Genomic DNA, 23610 nt, shown 5'->3' on the forward strand with positions numbered 1-23610 from the left:
GATACCGAAATCCAAACTGACGCAAGTAGCCGAGGCCTCGGTGCCATCCTAGTAAAGAGGAAAGACGAACTTGAACGGGTGATATCTTATGCTAGCCGGTCTCTGTCAAAAGCGGAAGGCAATTATTCTAAGACTGAAAAGGAATGCCTCGGCATCATTTGGGCTACAGCAAAATTCCACCCTTACCTCTATGGCAGGCCATTCAAAGTCGTCAGCGACCATCACGCGTTGTGTTGGCTAGCTAACTTAAAGGACCCTTCAGGACAGCTGGCGTGATGGAGCCTCAGACTGCAAGAATATGACGTCACCGTAATATACAAGTCTGGAAGAAAACACTCTGACGCCGACTGCCTATCACGCGCCCCCATCAATCCCCCGCCGCAAGATGAAGAGGACGACGACACCTTCCTTGGAATAATAAGCGCGGAAGATTTCAGTAAACAGCAATGGGCAGACCCGGAGCTAAAAGCACTCGTCGAGTATTTGGAAGGGCACACCGACGTTGTCCCTAGGGCATTTAAGCGAGGATTGTCTTCGTTCACGCTACACAACAACGTGCTCGTGAAGAACTTCTCACTAGTCGGCGCCAGCTAGCTTCTTGTTGTACCGTCAGCACTGCGTCCAGAAGTACTGCACGCCCTACACGACGATCCAACCGCTGGGCACCTCGGATTTTCCTGGACGCTGTTGAGGATACAGGAAAGGTATTACTGGCCGCATCTGACCGCCGACGTCGCCCGTTACGTCAAGACATGCCGAGACTGTCAGCGACGCAAGACACCACCGACAAGGCCCACAGGATTACTACAGCCGATCGAACCTCATCGCAGACCATTCCAGCAGATTGGGATGGATTTGTTGGGGCCGTTTCCGACGTCAACATCCGGGACTAAGTGGATTGTCATGGCGATGGACTATCTCACCCGCTTCGCTGAAACTAAAGCTCTACCAAAATGCAACACAGCCAAAGTGGCGAAATTTTTTGTCGAAAACATCCTGCTGTGACATGGTGCCCCAGAAGTCCTCATCACCGACAGAGGAATGGCCTTTACAGCAGAGCTCACCCAAGCCATTCTGCAATACAGCCAGACAAGCCACAGGAGGACAACTGCCTACCATCCGCAAAAGAATGGTCTCACGGAGCGCCTGAACAAGACCCTCGCCGACATGCTAGCAATGTAGGTCGACGTCGAGCACAAGACGTGGGATGCGGTCCTGCCGTATGTAACCTTTACTTACAACACGGCGGTGCAAGAAACAATACAGATCATGCCGTTCAAGTTGGTTGATGGCCGGAACCCGATGACTACACTTGACGCCATGCTTCCGCACGTCACTGACGAGGAGACCCTTGACGTCGCCACCTTTTTCCAGCGGGCCGAAGAAGCCCGACAGCTCGCCCGCCTACAGATAAAGAACCAGCAGCGTACCGAAAGCCGACACTACAACCTCCGACGACGCTTCATTGAGTACCAGCTTGGCAACCGTGTTTGGGTATCGACCCCGATACGCCGACGAGGACCGAGTGAGAAACTATTGCGACGCTATTTCAGACCCTACAAGGAAATCCAACGTATGGGCGCACTGGACTACAAGGTCGTGCCAGACGGCATTTCGCATTCACAGCAGCGCCGCACACGGTCTGAAGTGGACCACTTCACCGTTTTACGGACGCTGGCGAACTTTCCTTATTTTGTTTTTTTTTTTTTGCTACGAGTGCTGCTTTATTATTTTCGTTTGTTTGCAGCATCGGGTCTATGCTTTTTAAGAGGGGGTATTAACACGTGTACTTGTCTTTATCGGGCGACTCGCTTCACCGTCTAACAAATGTTATCGCACAGCGCAGAACGCGCCTGCATGTATAGGAAGTTTCTGGAATGTTATTGATGGTTCTATCCGCTGTCTGTGACCAAACCTTGTGTAATCTGATTGCATGTGTGTGCGACGCGAATAATGTAGAACTTAGTGGAATGCACGCGGGTTCCAGCGATTACTCTGGAACATCCGACGATTGATGTATAAAAGCCGACGCGCTTGACTTGCTGATCAGATTTTTTGACGATCGCCGACCGTGTTCGCCGCTATCGTTGTGCTATAAGTGTAGTAGCCTGTTTTTGTGGGCACAGGTTCGCCCAATAAAAGTTAGTTTTGTCTTCCAAAGTATTGCTGCTGTGTTCAACGTCACCAACACGTGACAATATGCTGGAAGTTTTTACGTGTTCTTTAGGAAGCGTTCTGCCACAAGAGTTTTTCAAATTGGTTCATTAATAGCCAAGATAGAAATATTTCAGTGCCGCAAACCCACGATTTCAGTAGGTGATGGTCACTATCAAGAGACATTCTCTCCACTTGGCTCATCTAGCCTCTGAGCGAGATTCCTTCCCAGCGTTCTCCCATACTGGAGCTCGAGGATCGTGTGACGCATACGTCACGGGCCCTCCTCAATTTTTTTTCCTGTCTTTTTGCAACAAGGTGCACTTCCACTGATGGCGTAGCGCGCAAGCTATTGCGCTTGTGTCGTTTCACACACACAGCATACAATTTTGTGCGCTGTGCACGAGAACATCTGACTAGCAGTATAAGTCAGTGCTATGCGAATACTGAGGCAGACACAAGTGGCTCGCTCATGAAGCATGTTTGCATACAGGAACACAGTAGAAAATTTTGTACTTTCGTTGTCTGCGCATGCAACTGCACGATGTGGGAACAAGCATGCAAAACGAAAGTACATCTCTCTTGCTGTGGTGCAAAGTAAAATAAGAATACATATGGTTTGACTGTTTTATTATTATTTCTCTAAACTTTCATTAGTCTACTGAAGTAACAGATTACACAAATAACAGATGTTGCCTTGAACAATTCTTGATGTCAAACGTCACTATGACCGATGTAACAGCAGTGTGATGTGCATAGGTGCACTTTTGCTATATACGTCAACTCTCCAGCTGGGAGCGTGGTGCCCGTGAGAAGGGCAAATGGCATTCGGTGTGAAATTTGAGCTCTTTCTGTGGCATGTAGCGATGTAATACTTAGCAGACACGATCGTTAGAGTGCATCGTATGCACGGCGCTTGTCAGCTCAAAATGGCCACACCTGGTGACGGGCCTTTTAACATTTCGGACCACGCCATCACAAAGTTGAAAACCCTCAACGTACATCTGAAATGCCGCTGTTTCTGCCTTTTAAGTTAAAACATCACCGCACACGAGTTTGCACGGCGATCATGGCTTTCAGCCACATAAGCATAGCTTCAAGTTCTGAGTGGGCACCTTGGCCAACATTCTGTCAGGATCCAGAAGCTTTCTCGGTGACGCCATGTTCACCTGGTAGTTTATGTAGTCCAATATTGTCAGCTACAAGATTTCTAACTCTTTTGCGATGTCCAATTGCGACAGGTCACTTGGCACTTTCCTTATGATGGTGGCCTTCTTTTCCATTGTCAATCTGCTACGATTTCCTCGCTTTTAAGCCTTTGTTGACTTGGAGGCAAATGACGAAGGCAGAGTCGGTACCACTGGTAGTAGCTGGCGATGAAACCACTGAAGAAGATTGGTTGTTGAAACTGCTAAGCCTAGCGTCGCAGTATGCAGCTGCAAATACAAATTCAAACCTATGTCTTTTACCCGAAAGCACAGTCCCTTTCAGTCCATTATCGCATTGGCTCTGTCAACATCAGCGCCACTTCATCTTACAAGTACGTGGGTTTTATTTCGACGTCATCACTCTCTTGGATAACCCATATTGAAACAATACGTCGCAAAGCCGTGCGCTCACTCGGGTATCTACAAGGAAATCTAAAGAAGGCATCCCCAGAGCTAAAGTTGGCATACGTGACATTTGTCCGTCCACAACTCGAATTTGCTTCTGCTGTCTGGCATCCATCTCAAGATAACCTAGCCGCATCATTGAAATCCGTTCAAGACCGAGCCGCCCGCTTCATCACTTCACATTATTCACGGTACACTAGTATCACTTCTTTGAAGCAAACAATAGGTCTGCCAACACTGAAGTCTCGCCGCATCATATCACGTCTTTGCTTGCTGCACTCTTTTTTTTACAATCCACGCTCAAGGCGCCAACTTCTGAAACTTCGCATAAGTCACAGCTCTGCCACAGCATGTTTACCCGGCCGCTCATCTGCCATGGACACTGATGCAATCGTTTATTGGAATGCGCTCCCTGACAACTTCGTTACCTGGACTGACCGCAAAAAATTTCATGAATACCTAACAAATCACTTTGAATAACTTTCTGTTCCCAGCGTACATCGTTCATGAACCCATCATAAACCACTCGGAATAGTCTACCGTTGTTAACCGTTCCACCTAGTCTTTTTCTTTTGTTTCTTTTATTGCGAATGTATTACCGTGTTACTTCTTTGAATTTGAATTTTTTCTTTGATTGCTTAGAGTACAAAATCAGCAATGTTTCTTTTCTTTTTTTTTCTTTGTTTTGCATGTAACCACTCTTACACGTGTTTGTATTGCCCCCCCTTGTGTAATGCCTTCGGGCCTTCAAGGTGATAATAAATGAAATGAAGAAAACCACAATGCGAACGAGAGGCGATACAAACAGTACCACTGACTATATGCGACTGACGTGAGCTGACAGCAATGACAGTGTAAAGGCTCGCGGGAAAGTGCAGCAATCGGTGCCTGCTATCGACCCTGTACTGGAAATGGAAGCTCTGAATTGGCAGGTGAGATCTGTGCAATGCTGGCTTGAGGTTGCAGGAAAACAAAATCAAGGCGATGTTTTCCTCTTCAGCATCTTTTGACTTCTGAAGGTGAAAAAAATTCAGAAAAATCAAATGAGAACAGTTTGAAACAAGAAAAATTTTGGTTGGTATGCATAACTAAGTAGAACCCTGCTCTTACGTTCTTCTGTCCTGCCTTTTCCCGGCTGCTATATCGTTTTTGCCCAGTCCTGGCGAAGTTCGCATAGAATCCCATGTATTAAAATCCCCGCTGTTATGTTGTAGCTGCGAAAATGTTCCGCGTGATATGTCGCAACCTGGTACCCAAACCCGCCCCAGCCACACGCGCATTGTTTCAACCCGCTCGGGCAATTCGGGCCACTGGGACGCGCTGACTGGGTGGGTTGCCGGATGACCGCAAAACGGACGTAGTCTTTGGAGGCGCCACTTACGAAGGGTGAGAGTCAGCATATTGAAGGTAGTGCCAACCCTCCCCAGGCGCTAGGCAATCATGGTAAGGCCTTGCCGCAAAGTAGCGGCCGCAGATGATCATAGTTGTTTGCACTCTTCACATAATAATGGCTTAGAGTGGCGGTTGTTCGAAGTGCCCGCATTGTGCGCCAACCGCGTGCCATGATGGCATCGCACAAGCGGGAGGCACTTTCCTTTGAGGGAAAGCTGGACATACGAAATGCAGTTGACAAGCAGCCAGCGCGAAAAAGAGTCGACACTCTCAAAGACACTGGACTGCCACCCTCAACGCTTGGCAGTATCATAGCGAAGCATGCCGAGATAGAAGAGAATGCCGCGCTCTTCGGCCTGAAAGCTAAGCAGGCTCGTAGCGCCTAGTACGGGAACCTCAATGAGGCTCTTCTTACTTGAAGCTGCTAAATGTGGTAGTGATGACAAGCATGAGCTACAAGACTCTAGGGAGTTGGCTAATCCAAGCCTTAGAGAAGCCGTCGCGGCTATGGACCTCCTCTGCAGGTACGTTGCACCTCAAAGTGACGCTGACAGCAATGCGGCCTTTCAGGCTATTGACAAACACATGCTGCAAGTGAAAGAAACAGCTATTCTCCATTCTCGATTTTTCAAAGTACTAAGCTCACTTCGCGGAAATAAATTGTTTCAAGTGAAAGCTGCACTGGCGATTTTCACTATAAGCTTTGTTGTGCAATGGCTACTCTGTTCACAGTGAACTTGAAGACATTCTGGTGGAATTCTTTTGTGAGCACCGTGCATGAGCTCTCCTGATGACAGCAGATTCAAGTCATTCCAAAGGCAATTGAATTGCTCACTAGTGTCTCATTTGTGAAAGGGAAAAGGCTTCACTTTTCGTACCAGCAAAGGTGGATTACCGTATTTACACGATTGTAAGTCGACCATTTTTTTAAATTTGAAAATCTGAAGTGGGGGGGTCGACTTACAACCGAAACCAAAACATGGCACCACCAAAAAAACCGAGAACAACGAGATATCAAGGAAGCTACAACACAGTTACAATTTTATATTTGCTCTATGGCCCTACCCATAGTTTTCGCTATCGCACGCATTTGTTTGCTTTTTGGAAGGGCTTTTCAAAATTTCTCAGTTTTACAGTGCACACAACGCTTATGGGGGGTGTCGGTAATTGATGGAAGTACCGCTGCTCTATTCGCGGCGACACTCCCAGAACTGCGGCGCTTGCAGGGAGTATCGATAGTTCATGGAAGAGCAGACACCGCTCACGTGCAACCTGTGGTGCTACTTCCATGCTTCCTCGTTCATCATGAGTACTCCTGGCGCACTAAACATATGGCGCTCATTCACAGCAGCGTTCAACAGGGCTGCAGTCCTTTACGCCGAAGAAACAAATCACTGCACAGCGGGCCACAAGTTCGATGTTTCTGAACAGGTGGTGTGAGAGTGGCGACTGCAGCGAAGCAACATTTTCACCTGTGAGGGCAAGTGAAGAATTTCCCACGGGCCGAAATCAGAACACTTGCAAGCTTGCGGCATACGTCGCTGAAATGCATGATCGCTCCCTGCCAGTGAAGTGCGACATGGTCATGAGACAAGCCCGGATCTTCGACTTTTAAGGACCTGCTCCGCCGTGAGTATGAGTGGCTACTAGCAGACCATGAACTTACGCCAACCGGACCTGTCAAAAGAGCCTCCCTGACGGCTGCGTGTAGATGAGTGCATTCGGCGTGGGCTGCTGTCCCACAAGACGACATGGTGCGGTCATTTGCCAAGTGTGGAATTTCGCTGGACGACGACGCACTGTGGGACCGTAGCAGCGATGACGATGGCAGAACTAGTGAGGACAATGGCACAAGTCAAGACGAGTAGTCCAGTGACCATGCCAGCTACCAATAAATTTTCATTATGATGATGAATGTGTTGTTTAGTGGCGCAAGGGCCAGGTATGGTCAAAGAGCGCCAAGACAGTGTTATTGATTTCGCGGTGGAATGACGAGTTCTGTGAAATTGATATGACGTGGCTGTAGAGGGGCCTAAAATTAGTAGCTGTAAAGTGTGTAAAATCGACATGCGATAAGATTATGATGATGACTAATGATGAGTACTATGAGCCTTACACTACATTGCGGAAGAATGATATGGTATGCGGAACATGTAAGAGGTAAGAAGGAGCTACAGCACAACTGCCTCACCAGAGCCCTTGAAACACAAGGGCCCGGAGGCACGTGCTATACAGTACAACTATCCCAGCGGCATCCTCTAAAGAGAGGAAGCACTATGAATGTATGAGACTACTAACGTGTAGGACTACATCTCTGAGGAAACCTAGGATTGTGTCTGTATTAAAAAGCGGTTCTGGACCGAGAAACATTGCAGGATGAAGAGGAATGTGCTGCCGGTATGCTTAGGAAAAATGTCTCTTTCTTTCAGATTCAGCTTCCCGACACTCCAGGAGGACGTGGAGTACGGTCAGCCTTTCCCCGCATCTACCACAGGTTGGAGGCTCACTTCCGGTGAGTAGAAAATTATGGGTGCCAAATGTGTGTCCTATTCTGAAACAACAGAAAAGGACATCTGTACGGCGTGATTTTGTTACAGAGGGCCAGAATCCTAACTGTGGTTTTATCAGGTGGAGCTTATTATCCGTTTTCGCATCCCACATGCGTTGCCAGTGGTCTCACAGCCTCCTTCGCAAGAAAGGCCTCAGATCTGCGACAGGCACCTGAGCGGTAGGGTTAACAGCTTGCGATGCGATTGACGTGACCATCTCGTCCGCCAGAACGTTACCCTCGATGCTCCTATGGCCAGGCACCCAGCATATAATGATATGCTGGTTAGATATGTACGCTTTACACAAGACGGAATTTTTGTGTGTATAGAGTGACATCAGGGCCTTCACGACACTTAGGGAGTCTGTATATATCGCTGACTTTTGAAGTTTTGATTTTCTTTTATGCTTAACAGCAGACAGTAATGTGCAGGCCTCAGACTTGTTTCTGGATGTAGTACATCAGATTCTGAGAAGGATGGGCTGACGGCAGCATAGGACACCCCGGCGTTAGACTTCGAAGCGTCTGTGTAGAACTCTGCGCAGGAGTGCTTGTGCTGGAGTTCTAGGAAATGAGTTCGTATTTCGATCTCTGGTGCGTCCTTTGTTACTTCTAAAAAGGATATGTCACATTCTATGACCTGTCACTCCCAAGGTGGTAAGAACTTTGTTGGATGCATTAGGCGAAGCTCGAGGAGTGGGACATCTATTTCATCACTAAGCTCCCTCACACGAAGCGAGAAAGGCTTTCTTACAGAGGGACGATTATGGAAAAGTGTAGTAGAGGTCATATTGTTAACAGTGTTAAAACATGGATGTTGATGATTCAAGTGTATTTTCAGGAAATATGTAAGGCTGATGTAAGTTCTCTATAGATGGAGGGACCATTCATTTGATTCCGCGTATAAGCTTTCAATCGGGCTTGTTCTGAAAGCGCAGTGGCTAAGCGGATACCTAGATGATGGACAGGATCTAGGATCTTTAGTACGCTCGGAGCGGCAGAGTTATATACGACGGCACCATAGTCCAATCATGATCGAATTAAGCTCTTATAAACATTCATCAGACACTTCCTGTCGCTACCCCATGTTGAGTGGGATAGAATTTTAAGCAAGTTCATTGTCTTTAGATATTTTTCTTTAAGGTATTTAATGTGCTGTATAAAAGTAAGCTTGGAGTCAAGTATAATACCTAAAAATTTGTGTTCTTTGTTGATAGGCATTTGATGTCCACAGAGTTGAACACAAGGATCTGGAACCAGGCCTCTCTTTCTAGTAAAAAGAACACAAGAACTTTTGTGGCGGTTAATTTTAAACCCGTTTTCGTCTGCCCAATTAGATATCTTGTTCAATCCCTGCTGTACTTGTCTTTCGCACACTGCAAGGTTACAGGATTTAGAACCTATTCGTATGTCATCTACGTAGACGGAATAAAAAATAGCTGGTGGTAATGAAGCACGGAGTGTGTTCATCTTAACTATAAAGAGGGTGCAGCTGAGCACACCTCCTTGGGGTACACCAGTTTTATGTATAAATGGACGTGAAAGTATACTCCCGACTTTCATGCGGAATGTACGGTTGGACAAATAGCTTTCTATTAGGGCGAGCATATTGCCATGGATGCCCATTCCTGACAAGTCACTCAAGATTCTGTAGAGCCACGCTGTGTCGTACGCCTTCTCCATATCGAGGAATACGGATAGGAAATATTGTTTATGTAGAAAGGCGTCGCGAATATTTCCCTCAATGCGCACAAGGTGATCGATTATGGACCGCCCTTCTCTGAAGCCACACTGAAAGGGATCAAGCATTTGGTTTAATTCCAGGAAATGTATGAGTCGCTGATTAATCATTTTCTCAAACAGCTTACAAATGCAACCTGTCAGGGCTATCGGGCGGTAACTTGACGCCAACGAAGGATCTTTACCTTGCTTCAGAATGGGAATCACAATCGCTTCTCTCCATGCAAGTGGAAGATATCCAGCAGCCCAAATAGTGTTGAAAAGTGCAAGTAAAGTCAGTTGTGTATCAGTGTGTACGTTCTTAATTATGTCGTACATAATTCTATCAGGTCCTGGTGCAGAGCTCTTGCATGTGATCAAGACAGCTCTCAGCTCGGCAATATTAAAGGGACGGCTATAAGGCTCATTCTCTCGACTTTTTCTTGTGAATGGCTTACGTTCTATTCATTTATATTTGAGAAAAGATTGTGAATAATTCGTTGAACTTGACATGCTCTAAAAATGCTCCCCAAGTGAATCTGCCTGGTCTTGCAGGGTACCGCCTTGTGTGTTTACCAAAGGGAGGGAGTATGTTCGTCGCCCTCTTATCCTATTAACCCTGTTTCAGACTTTGGCCTCATCTGTATACAAGTTGATACCTGATAAATACTTCTGCCAGCTCTCTCTTCTGGCCTGTCGGCGGGTTTGCCTGCCTTGGGATTTTACTTTTTTTAAATTGATAAGATTCTCTGCAGTGGGGGAGGCGCATAGCAACCCCCACGCTTTGTTTTATTTCTTACGCGCGATCCTACAATCGTCGTTCCACCACGGGACATGCCATTTACATGCCAATCCATTTACTTGTGATATGCATTTATATGCAGCATCTATTATGAAGGCTGTAAAAAACTCCACTGCAGCATCAATTCCTAACGAAGACATGTCAGCCCATGAGATACTAGTAAGAGATCGAATTTCTCCCTATCAGCTGTCTCAATCTTCCACCTAGGAGCATGTGGTGGATATTCGTTTTCTTTAGGTGATCTTAGCAGTATAGGGAAGTGGTCGCTGCCATAAGGGTTGTCGGTAACTTCCCATTCAAGTTCAGGCAGTACAGACGGGGAGACTATGCTAAGATCTATTGAAGAATAGGTTCTGTTTGCAAGAGAGTAATATGTGTGTTCCTTCTTACTCAACAGGCATGCACCAGAAGAAAAAAAAAACTGTTCAACAAGACGTCCTCGCACATCTATACGAGGGTCGCCCCACAGGTAGTTATGCATTGAAATCGCCAAGAACCACACAGGGTTCTGGCAATTCATCTATAAAGGACTGAAATTCATGTTTGCTTAGTTTGTTATGTGGGGGTATATAAAGCGAGCAAATAGTGATAAGTTTGTTTAGCAGAACAACTCGAACCGCCACTGCCTAAGGGTCGTTCGTAGCTGTAAACGTTGACACGCTATGCTTTTTTGAATTAAAATTGCAACACCGCCCGATGATGCGACAGCATCATCGCGATCTTTGCGAGAAGTAACATACTGTCAAGAAAGTTTGTGTATTTTGATTTTAAGTGTGTTTCCTTTAAACACAGCACTTTTGGATTGTGTTTATGGATGAGTTCTTGCACATCATCAAGATTCCTGAGAAGACCTCTGATATTCCATTGAATGATTTGTATATCCATATTTAATGTAAATTGGTGCTGTGTTTAAGGAAATGGAAGTGATGCCTTAGATTACAGAGCTCTTTCGGGGCCCTGTAATAGGGGTTTTGCCCTTTCTGAAGCATTCGAGCGAGTCTCGGCGCTTCTTAGGCGTTTGGTGCGCCTTGAGGACAGGTGTAGTGTCCATTGCCTCCTGTGAGACGCCGGACAAGCGCTCTTGCGAGCGAGAGGTTTTCCGAGAGAGTCCTGCCCCGGAAGGCAAGACCCCTGCGACCATCAGCCCGGAGGTCGATGGGGCTCCCTGAGGGATTTGGCTGCGCTGGCCGTTGCCAGCGCTGGAAGGGGCCTCGGAGGTTGGGGCAGCCTTGGCTGCGCTTACCTTCGGGGTCGACGGCCACGTCTGCTGGGTTGGCGGAGCAGCGCTAGCTGCAACCGCCGCGGGGGCAGATGGCGTAGCTGCCGACTCACTGCTTGTGGGTCGGACAGCCACCGGAGGCCGTTGTGATGCTGCCCCCTGACGCGCCACATCGGCAAAGGTTATCTTGGGCAGGTACGATACCCGCCTGCGTGCCTCCTTGAAACTTATATTTTCCTTTACTTTAACTGTTACAATTTCCTTTTCTTTTTTCCAGGATGGGCACGAGCGTGCGTATGCGGCGTGCTCCCCATCACAGTTTACACAGTGGAGAGCATTCTCACAAGCTTCAGAGGTGTGTTCGTGGGCACTGCATTTCGCACATGTTTGGCGGCCTTGGCAGCTCTGCGAACTGTGGCCGAAGCGCTGGCATTTGAAACATCGGAGTGGATTGGGCACGTACGGCCTGACACGGAGCTTGATGTACCCGGCCTCGATTGACTCGGGCAGGACACTTGAACCAAAGGTGATTATTAGGTGCTTGGTTTGGATCTCTTTACCATCTTGCCTCATCTTTATTCTTCTGACATTGATAACATTTTGCTCACTGAAGCCCTCCAGGAGTTCCGCTTCAGTCAGCTCAAGCAAATCATCATCCGACACAACACCACGGGTGGTGTTCATTGTACGGTGCGGCGTTACTGTTATGTGAGTCTCCCCAAATGACACTAGTTTCTGTAGATTCTCATATTGTTTCAGATCGCGGAGCTCCATGAGGAGGTCACCGCTTGCCATCCTCGACACCTTGTAACCTGGACCAAAAACATCAGTCAAGGACTTTGAGACAAGGAATGGTGAAATGGTTCGGACTGCTTTGTTTGGCTTTTCAGAGTGAATAACGTGGAAGAGGGGAAAATCCTGGATTTGGTGTCCAAAAAACTTACAAAGACATCTTCGGTGCGCCCTCGTTTCTGAGGGCGATCAACAAGGGAGGGGAAAGAAGTTTCCATGAAAATATGTATACATTCGGCAAAAGCGCCGACCGCCCACCACGGAGCCCAACGAGGGGACGCGGCAGAGCTTGCATACAAGTCTGCACGACACCAGTCGTACGCCATCACTGTAATCGAATATGGTGTACCCAAGGTTGGATAGCCACACAGGGTTAACCCTTGCCGCCAAGGAGAAAGGAAGTAAATAGAAGAGAGAAGGAGACAGGAAAGGACTAAAAGTGGGAGGGAAAGACGAAGGTTTGAGGAGAGAGAGACAGGAAAAGGCGACTGCCGATTTCCCCCAGGTGGGTCAGTCCGGGGGTGCCGTCTATGTGAAGCAGGGGCCAAAGGGGTGTGTTGCCTCCGCCGGGGGGCCTTAAAGGTCCAAACACCCAGCATCGGCTCAACCCCCAGGATCCCCCTTTCCCCAGACACGGCTAAGCCGCGCATGGCTACACGCAGGAGGGTCCAACCCTCGTGTGCTCGGGTACGTGGTGTATCAACACACCAAACCCCTGCTTGCGGGGAAATTTTCATTATCGAATGCGCCCTCGGGTATTCTTTTTTTTCCCTGTCCCATGCGCTATGGAGGGCTCGACTTACAATCATGTAAATACGGTAGCTTGTAGCACATTGTAAGAAGCGTGGTGCGGAAAAATACCTATCCGCTGGAACCAACTGGTGGCACAAAAGGGATCCCATCGGCCACCGCACTCTGCAAAAAGCCTGCAGCTGCTATAGACGGGAGAGGATCAAAACGAGTGTATGGCCAGCATTCACCCCAAGATGACTACAAGTCGACTGAAGTGACTGCTGGCGTGCACCTCAGGTGCCCAGTGCATGTTGCTCATTGCTTGATGACAGTGTTGCGCATACCTAGTCCTGCTTAGTCATCACCCAGGGTGTTTACTAAGCTGACATTTCCAAATTTCCTCGAGTTTTCCAGGTTTTCCCCGAATGTACTTGCAAAATTCGCTGAGTGACAAAGAACTCTGTTTTGTGTCAATACGAGCTGACACCATGTGGCCTGATCGTGTCACTCTCTAGTAAGCATGTTAAAAAATAAAAGAAAGACTTGATCTAGTTTCAGTAGTGAAGAGTAGTGCTTACTGCATTAAAAAAGAAAATGGAAGGAAGGCGTTGGTAAAATGCAAAGCAAATAAAATATCTTTGAAAAAGTGCAAATACGAAAAAGATGGTAAAGCCCATTGCAAATAGAGTTGGACATTTCCAAATACAAATAAAGATAGATGCATACAGAAGCCAATATTTTCGAATATGAGCCATTTCTATCAACTGACAGCAAGCTCATCGGTATGGGGACTGAACTTTCTCACAAGTGCGATTCTCTTTCTGCAGCTGGAAAGTCAACCTCAACTGTGCGAACCTACCCTCAGCCCATGCATAATGTCTCAGTGGTTTGGATGAGGGACACCTGGATCTCGGCATCAGCCAACACTATTTTTTGAGCTCAAGCTCCTTCGAAGAAGCAACGGCACACTTCCTTTCCTATTCATTCCTCAATGCATCGGTCCTTTCTGTTCTCGTCCTCCTCCTGCCATGCATTAGCCTCATGGAAAATTGGAAGCATCCTTTTGGTCAGTTGTGCAGTCAACGGCAGAAAAATCAGGCGGTCCGAAAAAAAGAAATGCATGTCTTTCACTGTCCTTAAGGGCTCAAATTACCACAGGCACGTCCAAAAAAGCTCTGAAGGTGACAGTAGATGGCAGGTGTACATGTGTATAATTAAAGAATACATACTGTGTTCCATGACAATTGGCCCTTCCCACGCTTGTTAAGCTTCACAGCAATACTTTGTATATGCTTCACTGCTTAAAACTGCTGTGTAGACGCGGAGCTGACTTTCCGGAACCGACATTATGCAATGCGCCGGAGTCGGTGCTATTGCCGACAGCGGTGAATTCTTTCAGTGAAAAACATGGCACAGAACGTAAAAAAAAATTAATATCGAACATCGAAGCAGCTCAGCCTAGTGTTGCCGCAGTGGTGGCTACGGCTGCCAGCGGATCTGCGCACAAGAGCGCTGGTTTCAAGTGGCGAGATAATCAAAATGGCAGTGGTGGTGGTTTTGATTATTGCTGTTTCGGACCTGCAGTCATAGCAAAAAGTTTGGAAAATTGGGCGGCAAAGGCTTCTTTCATTCGAAATTTCAGACGTTCTTATACATTGACTCTAGAGTATGTGGTGGTGCTGTGAAGCCGTCCTAATTATCGGTCATGTCCCAAAAATAGGGTGTCCAGAAAATCGGTCATATACCATACACTGGCAACTCCTCCAGCCGACGAAATGGCATCGTTGTTTGATGACGCCATGTTGTTACAGAGGAACAAAGTAATTCGTTACTCGTTACAGAGTAACAGAGCAATCTAATGATGATTCGTTGGATTCCTGTTACTCAACCCAGCATTCACGCAACTTTCGTTCCCTTTCAATAAAATTAGAGCTAATTTTCCCAGATATAAGCACAAATTTCCTGAGTTTTCCCTGAGTATTTCAAGACTATGCAAAATCCCTGAGAATTCCGGGTTTTCCCAGTTGGTAGACATCCTGTCACCGATGACGTGCTGTGGGATGTTGTGACTCAAAGGTGTCCCAGGACAAGAATCCTGACAGTTCCCGTGCAGTTTTCGCCTCCCTCAATGAATGAGCATATCGATGAAACAAGGTATGTTCTATAGTTGACTGCACTAAAAAATTTTGTTTGAACTTTATTAACCTAAACATAGGGGTCAACAGACGTGCCGCATTTATCAATATTTACATTCTTACACTAATAAACCAGCATACACATAAGTAAGAGACTCACTGGGTGTAAAATTGTCGTAGAGCAACGTAAGAGCTACAACAACACCAGGACAAGAAGGCTATGGATTATGCTATACCAGCTAAGGTGCTTCAATGTGCTCAGTAGAGCATTTTGCCCCAATCAGTATGCCGACAAAAATCACAAACCTGCTAATCTGTCCTCAGCAGCAGAACATCATACACATTTGAGCATGCCATACGAAGCTAGGCAGACTTCAAAATTTACAACACTCACACCTGTAAGCAAATGTAAGAGAAATGTTTGTCACTGCCCACCTGAGGTGGAGCATAACCGATCCACAGTCTGCACGCTCTTAGACTCGCTCCCTGCTTTCAACGAGCACCCGACAGACTTGTCAGCCAGAGGCAAGCTGCACTGCATGCCAACCTCGACCTGACCGGCAACCTTGGAAGGGCCGTGGCACGCCGTTTTGGCAGTGATGCTTTCAGCTAGGCTCATCGCATTTGTGAGGCCTGCAAGAAATAATTGGGATGATTGCAGTCCTGTTACAGCATCAAGAACACGAAGTAAATAACACAATAAAGTAAATGCAGGGGCACTTTACAATTCATAGCCAAGCAACACAAAACCTTGTTTGGTTCAGTATTCCTAGACTGCTACAAAGGACAATCCACATTGAATACTCGAAAGCAGGGCAACCTTTTTTTTTTTTGTGGGAGGCTTATGACAGCAGAACGCATCTCAGACAGTTTTTCGTCTCATACATTTTAAAGCTACTGGTGTAGTACAACTAATGAAAAGTGATTACAACATCCTAAGGTTATTGCAATCAGCCTATTTAATGTCTACTGTAGGATCTCCAATCACCTCATCCCTTGTGCCAGCTGATAATATCCTGTGCTTGCAAATGTTCTATTTCCTCACACTACCTGTCTGGTGTCTACGATTGTATGTCAGTTCCACTGGTACATATTCAATAACCCTTACAGGCTGTTGTTTACCTTCCCTACACATTACATTGCTTGCCCAAAGTTCATTTTTAATGCAATGGCATTATTCAAGAATTTCACCCAGATAGCGGTAGGTCTCCGTCTGTGTATGCACCTACTCTCTTTCATGCCAACTTGGGTCACTGTGCATGTAACAGTGGGCATGTGCTGCTCTTCAACAAACTTCCTTGATGCCAAGTTGGGTCACTGGGTATGAGGCCCTCAGTACGTGCCACTGTTCAATCACCCTGACTAGCCTCTCTCAGTGATTTTGTGTACTTCCGGTTCGTCGGCTTATTCCCGCATCGTTCAGTCACACACACAGACAATGAAACTGTCATTTTCAAGCGTGTTCCAGCGTGCGATTGGCTTGGGTCTGCCTCACTGTTCATGTAGCACTGACCGATACCTCCTCTAAAAACTTTGCCTGGGAGTACGCTGGAGTACGCTGCCATGCATTGCGACCGGGCGCCGCGTGGTGGCGCTCGCGACTGTACAGCTCGAGCCGGAATGACGCTGTTGACAACGTTGTGTCGGCACAACGGTGCATCTGGCTACACATTGCACAGGCAGTTGCTTGCATGCTCATGACATGCACTGAAGGCGCAACGTAAAGTGGGCGCCTGCTTCATTCCAAAATTTTCCTTTGAAGCAACCAGTAGTACAGTCGAACCCACTTATAACGATACCGGTTTTAACAATATATCGGTTATAACAATCAGAAGCTGCTGCACCGTCAACTTTAATATGCTTTCCATGGTGAAATAACCTGCTTACTACAATGCCCCTATGCCCCATTATCGGCTATAATGATGAAGCCTGGCTGCTGGGTGTCTGTGCGAACTGGTAGTGAAATGTGAAATCCTTGAAAAGAAAGAAGGAAAATGAGAAATTTGAGCCGCTGAATAATGGTCCATTACCCCAACAGCCACCACGCGCTCATTTTCCAGCCTTCTCTAAGCATCGCTGACCCGTCGCACTTTCACGCCTCCGAACGTGAATGGGCTGCGCTCATAGCTCTACGCCATGCCAATCTCTCAAACATGAATTGACCGCATCAACTGCGCTACTCCCGAATTGCTCACTGGCTCCTCATTCAGCGCAGTGTCTGTAAACAGCTCAATTTCTCACGTTCATTTTTCTTGGTTCTGTCTAAATCGTTCCTGGCCACGTGGTTTCTCAGCCTCGTTTCACTCATCACCAAAACGGAAGATGGCTGATCTGCCCACTGATCACCAGCAATGCACGACGTTGCTGGTGAAAAATAAACGCACAGCTATAGATTTGGAAACTGGGTGCTTCTAACCGATGAGGCAGTTGTCGCGAACGTGCTCACATCAGACAGCAACGGCAATGACGGGTGCGATGACGCAGTAGGGCAGGCTGCCTCAGTGTTGTCCTCACAGGACACCTGGAAGATGATTCAGTCCCTCCAGTGCTTCGTTTTCGAGAGGAACCTTCGCTGCACTATGTGGAGCACCTGGAGAAGCCTTGGAGAAGGATGTCAGTAAGCGTCGTGTAAAGCCTCCAAGGCTGACGGACATAGGGTTTCCTCGTGCAAGCCAGTGAGAAGTACCGTATTTGCACAATTGTAAGTCAACCCATTTTTCTAAATTTGAAAATCTGAAGAAGGGGGGTCGACTTACAATCGAAACCAAAACATGGCACCGCCAAAAAAGCGAGACCAACGGAAGCTACAACGTAGTTACAATTTTATGCTTGCTCTATGGCCCTACCCGTAGCTTTTCGCTATGCCGCGTGTTCGTTCGCTTTTCGGAAAGGTTTTTCAACATGTTTGAGTTTTACAGTGCACACAACACTTATGGGGGGCGGGGGGGGGGGGGGTGTCGCCTTTTAATGACCTTGGATAGTCGCCTTTTAATGACCTGCTCCGCCGTGAGTACGAGTGGCTGGCGGCAGAAGACCGCGAACTTACGCCAACTTGACCTGTCAAAAGAGCTTCCCTGACGGCTGCGTGTGGTTGGGTGCATTCGGCATGGGCTGCTGTTCCACAAGATTTCGTGATACGGTCGTTTGCCAAATGTGGAATTTCGCTGGACGACAAAGCGTTGTGGGACCGTAGCAGAGCTGATGATGGCAGCACTAGTTAAGACGAGTAGTCCAGTAACCATGTCAGCTACTAATAAATTTGCGTTATGGAATGTGCCCTCGGGTATGCTTTTTTTTCCCCTGTCACGCTATATGGGGGGGGGGGGGGGGCTTACATTCGAGTTGACTTACAATCGTGTAAATACGGTATGTGGCGAGATGTTTGTGGCCATCTTGCCTCAGGATTTCTTCTGGATTTCTCAAGCTGACACGCTGTTGCGACAACCTTCTTGCATTATTTAAAAGGCCTTTTTTAGGGCTACCAAAGTGATGCCTCGGCAGAGCTTGCGTATCGCTTGCCACCCATGACCCATCTTTGCAATTGTTATAGCAGTGCCATTCTTTAAAGGGCCCCTCACCAGGTCTGGTCATCTTGAGCTGACAAGCGCAGGGCATACAATGCGCACCAGCGAACATGTTTGCAAAGAATAATGTCGCTATGCGTCGTGGAAAGTTCTGAAATTTCAATCCGAATGCCGTTTTCCCTTTCTCTCGCGGCGACCACACTCCACGCTGGACAGTGATGGAGTCGCGTCCCAGCACCTACGTAGTCATGTCCACAGGGTGACATCGCTCGTGGGGACACCTGACTTCGAGAATTATTCAAGGCAACATCTGTTAATTGTATGATCTGTTGCTTGAATTGACGAGCTGAAGTTTAGAGAAATAATAAAACACAAAGATAGAATATCTGCATGTCTTTTTTTTTTTTGTTTTACTTCGCACCGAAGCAAGAGAGATGTACTTCCACTTCATCTGCTTGTTCCTATGATCATGCCGTCACGTGCACAGGTACTGGAACTATGCCATTTTTTACCATGTTCCAGTGCGTGATCACGCGCTGCGATCTGCTTGTTCAGACTCAGTATTCGTGTAGCACTGAATTATACCGCAAGTCATGTGCCCTTGTGCACAGCGTGCAAAATTGTGCGCTGCACAAAATGAGACACCACGACAGCTCACGCACAACACTGTCAGCGGAAATACATAGCGACGAAAAAAAATAAAGGTAGAAAAAAAAATCAAGGCAGCGCCCGTGACGTATGCGTCACATGATCCTTGAGGTCCGGTATGGGAGAATGCAGGGAAGAAATTTCGCTTGCAGAGGCTAAATGGAGTGAGTGGAAAGAGTGCCTCGCTATGCAGTGGAGCTCGCCTTCTGGATAAATGGGTTCGCGGCACTGAAATATTTTTTTCTCAGCTATTAATGAGCCGATTTCAAAAATTTGTGCGGCAGAACGCTCCCTAGAGGATATGTAACAACTTTCAGCATATAACCAAAATTTGCTCTGGGGCCAGGTGAGGGGCTCTTTACCACCAACAGCCACGGCTTACTGCACGCGATCTAAGCACCAAGGAAACAGTTAAATGAGGGAACACACTCAGCAGTCACATGGAGGAACGTGGTGGGGAGGGGCGCCGGCCTACTCCCCATTATAGTTTTTTCACAACAGCTCTCATATCCCCCTATATTGATTTTTTCATTCAACCCTACAACAACTATTCGGTAAACAACAGAATTTTCCTGGCACTTGAATACTGTTATAACTGGGTTCGGCTTTATTCTAATGTGAATGAAACGCCATGCCTACTTTCATTTTTGTGTGTTATTACGACATGACAGCAGGTTTATGGTTTCCATTGATGCAATTTGTTCCTAGCTTTTTTATACGCATTTGGCTGTCTTTTGACAACGTCATGTAGTCAGTTTTGAAGTTTTTAGCAATAGATTCACTTGGCGAATTTTCAAAGAGTGAAAATTTTGTTAGGATTAGTTGGTTTAAAAAAACGTGCACAGTGAAGTGAGGTATGCTCCAAATTCCTGCTTGTCCTTTTTGTTGATCAGCTTTAGCATTGCTGAGGTGGTATGAAGTAATGGCTGCCACAACCACAGTGGCCGTAGCTCAGGGCGGGCAGGCTCCTCAGTTCACCGTTCCCAAGAAGAGTGTGAAGGCATGCCTTAGTGAGTATATTTCTTTAACCATATACATTAAAAACCTTTCTGTTTGAAGGAACATGAGTGGGACATGAAGAAAGCAGGCAGCTTTGACGCATCGAATGCGTTTCGGCACAATATTATTTTGCACCAAGGCGACGCTATGAATTAATGCGAAAAAGACGAAAAAGAAGTAAACAAAGCATATTTGATTCAAGAATGAAGAAACTTTATTATGTAAACGGAAAACACTGAAAGTATCACTGGGTGGATGCGTAGGGACGGAAAAGGGTGAGCTAGCAGGTAGGTGAGGCAAGTTATTTCAAGAGTAGATGCATATTTCGGCTTCCACCAAATCCCTCTCTTCCCGACATGCCAAGAGCTGATGACATTCATAATGCCAACTGGGCGCTTGCACTTCACAAGACTCCCATTCGACCAGCATAATGTCAGCACCGAAATACTTCAAAAAGCAAATGCCCGAAATCCTGAGAAGAATAACAGGAGTCGTCAACCTCACGGACGACATTCCCGTCTTTAGCCACAATGAAGCCGAGCACAACAGAAACAATGACACGATGCTCAAGGAGCAATCTCCTCAATCCTCCCAGCTCATTACTCTTCGACAGTGATGACCACAGGATTCGTCAAAAGTCTCCACACCACTGTCTGATGACTGCATCTCGCAGACATCCGGCTCGGCAGTGTTCATCAACCCATCCACAACACCTTTGCTGCAGAACATGGTCAAGGGACTTTGCTTGATACAGTGATACAACTATGGAGGAAGCAGGGAAAGGAGGAGGCAAAAGTAGAGAAATATTTCAGCGGTCAGCCGGCTTTGCTTCCGTCACTTACAAATTGTGCTTCAGGGATGCACAGCAAGATTGCGACAGTGATTTGCTTCCAGAAAGTTCGACTATAACTTAAGAACTTTTCGAGACAGTGGTTTGCTTATAAGCAGCTTGGCGGCAGCATTTCTGTCGGTCACTACTTGAGCAAAATTTTTAAAAAGCCACCTGATAAACTTCCTGGCAATCAGCAGCAGCAGCTTTTTGCAGTGGTTGGCGTCGGTGTTTCCATAGCTTAACATTGGTAGGCTCACTAAGGCGTGCCTCATAATCTGATTGTAGTTTTAACACATACAACACAACAACTTCTGTTTGACACATCTGCCATGATGTGATATGCCATGCGAGGTAATGGCAATGCTCAACCCTGTTGTACGTTATGAACAATGGCAGACAACTCCTCAAGAAATGACTTGCTGTAATAACGGAGGTGAGACAAAACTTGATCAAAGATGCGCAACGTTAGCAAGCAAGAGTGCAGGCCCTAAGCTCTTGTTGGTAAGACTGCTGGTGCCTGAGTGAAGAAAAAATGTGCAGAGACCATACACGATGATTGTCAATGTAAGCGAATAACCCTAATAAACAAGCAGGTGAACGAAGAAAGTAACAATCGAATGAAAACGTAAAAGAGCGAACAAATGTTTTGCTTGCCAAGTCCGACCCCCGACCATTACATACGTCCAACTAACAACGAAAATGGTCGAAAGGGCCAAAGAAATTCACTTCAAAATATTTCACAGCAGCCACATGTCCATGCCAGAATGAAATGCAGAGTACACCACACTGTTACAGATAAAGCCCAGAGCAAGTAGCAAAGTTGCAATAATATATGACCATAAGAACAATGCGGCAACAGTTTCCGATCACAACTCAGACAAACACCGAGACATTCAGGCATACCTGCAGGCCTGCAGAAATATTTCTGATGCTGAAAAAAATGTGATTGTTTCGGCCTACTAGCATTTCCTGTGTTTGAGACCTAATCTATACTTAGAGTTTTGCCACCGTTCACAGGCATCGCTCGTGGCGCAGCAAATGCATTGTAGACATAGACTCAGTCTTACGACAATGAGCCAGACATTGAGGATGCAACTGGCGAGTGGTAGAGCACCTGACACAAGATACGTTGGAAAGCAACAGTAGTCCCACAAGGACTCACAGCTGAGGACGATCAGTCACAGTTCGCAACACGATTATTTCTCAAGATTTATTCTCTTGGGAAAGCTGGAAACAAATTTTCTGGATTATTCCACTTTGTCTTTTGTGATGGCATTAGGCATCAAGTGCAATACAAAACTATAAGTGTTTTGGCCTAGACAATGTTATATGTGCATTTAATGCATTGTAGGAACGTCCAACAGATAACTGGCCAGCCTTACTGGTCTAAATCTGAAGATGCCTTGCCACCTGTACAGCACAACAGTGATAGGGTGTCATGCATCACTCAAGCAACCTTTAATTCAATCTTCCTTTACTGGAGCAGCTCAAGTATTAGAAGCAACAGCATATGCCTTAGGCTAATGAATACACATACCAGATCCTGGACTAAGCCAACCAGCAGGAATCAGCACTTGCGGCGAATTGTTGTCAACGATGCAGAGATAGGCTAGATCTTGATGGGCACAACTAATATCAGCATCAGCAGAAGCTGTAAAGACAGCAGCACAATAAAACGAATTAGACAAATGACGGTACACACATCCTGGTATACGGGCCTAAAGCACTTTAGTACGTAACTTCCACAAAGTGGAACATATGCTCCTTATGCCACCGGGAAAAGTTTTTAGGTGTGAACATCACGAGTGTGTACAGTTCGTCTAGGTAGTTCGTAAATGATATCCTAAAGACAGCACAGACAAAAATTAAGGCAGGCACACCACCTGTGTAATCTACTGTATTAGTGTTATTACAATATCGCTCACGGATGCAAAGTTACGCACATGACGTATTGTTACAAGGCGGGAGGAGTCTATTTAGAAAGCTCAGCACTAAAGCACTGGATGAAGCGAGGCCGCCAGAGCAAAAACAAAGTCCTCCTCTTCCCCCGCTCCTTTTCTTCTTCGTGTGTATAAACGTGCCGTTACAACATGAAGAAAGAAAGCAGCGGACGTAGGTATAATGAGCTGATTCGTGCGCGAATCCATGTTTACCTTTGAAGGTGCCCCCAAGCGACAGCACCAGGGACGTTTGTTTGTTTACCTGCTCGCTCACCATGCACACATAGCATGACACAACTCCACCGCTCACACATAAGAGCTGCTAACAAGCTGCAAGTCAAGGAAATGTGCTGTATCTGAGAGCAACAAATGGAAAGTGCTGAGGCTACAGCTGGAGGGGTCACCACAATTACATAAGTGCATGTAACGTAACGTTGAGCTTAGGGCCACTGCACGGCCAGTATAACATGACTGTAGTGCTGGTAGTGTCACCCGTGTCACCATTGGGGTCACTTATCAGAGCCCCTCCTCCATGCTCTGGCTTCTGGATTGAATTGGCGC

The 23610-nt window shown here is 46.7% G+C and overlaps 1 protein-coding gene across 9 annotated transcripts in view; it reads right to left on the reverse strand.

Annotated features, from left to right (window-relative positions):
• The window catches only part of LOC142590505 (uncharacterized), a 141422-nt gene extending 117857 nt beyond the window's left edge, over positions 1-23565 (reverse strand). For 5 of the 9 annotated variants that reach the window (XM_075702675.1, XM_075702680.1, XM_075702678.1 and 2 more), the window contains exons 1-3: positions 23263-23565; positions 22647-22760; positions 15542-15739 (exon numbers count right to left, since the gene is read on the reverse strand). In XM_075702675.1, coding sequence (XP_075558790.1) covers positions 15542-15739; positions 22647-22760; positions 23263-23326 — 376 coding nt within the window. In that variant the 5' untranslated portion in view covers positions 23327-23565. The other 4 variants (XM_075702673.1, XM_075702674.1, XM_075702676.1 and 1 more) reach the window with 4 other exon arrangements.
• Between the last annotated feature and the right edge of the window lie 45 nt (positions 23566-23610).

This window comes from Dermacentor variabilis, chromosome 8, assembly GCF_050947875.1.
Source record: "Dermacentor variabilis isolate Ectoservices chromosome 8, ASM5094787v1, whole genome shotgun sequence".
NCBI lineage: Eukaryota > Metazoa > Arthropoda > Arachnida > Ixodida > Ixodidae > Dermacentor > Dermacentor variabilis.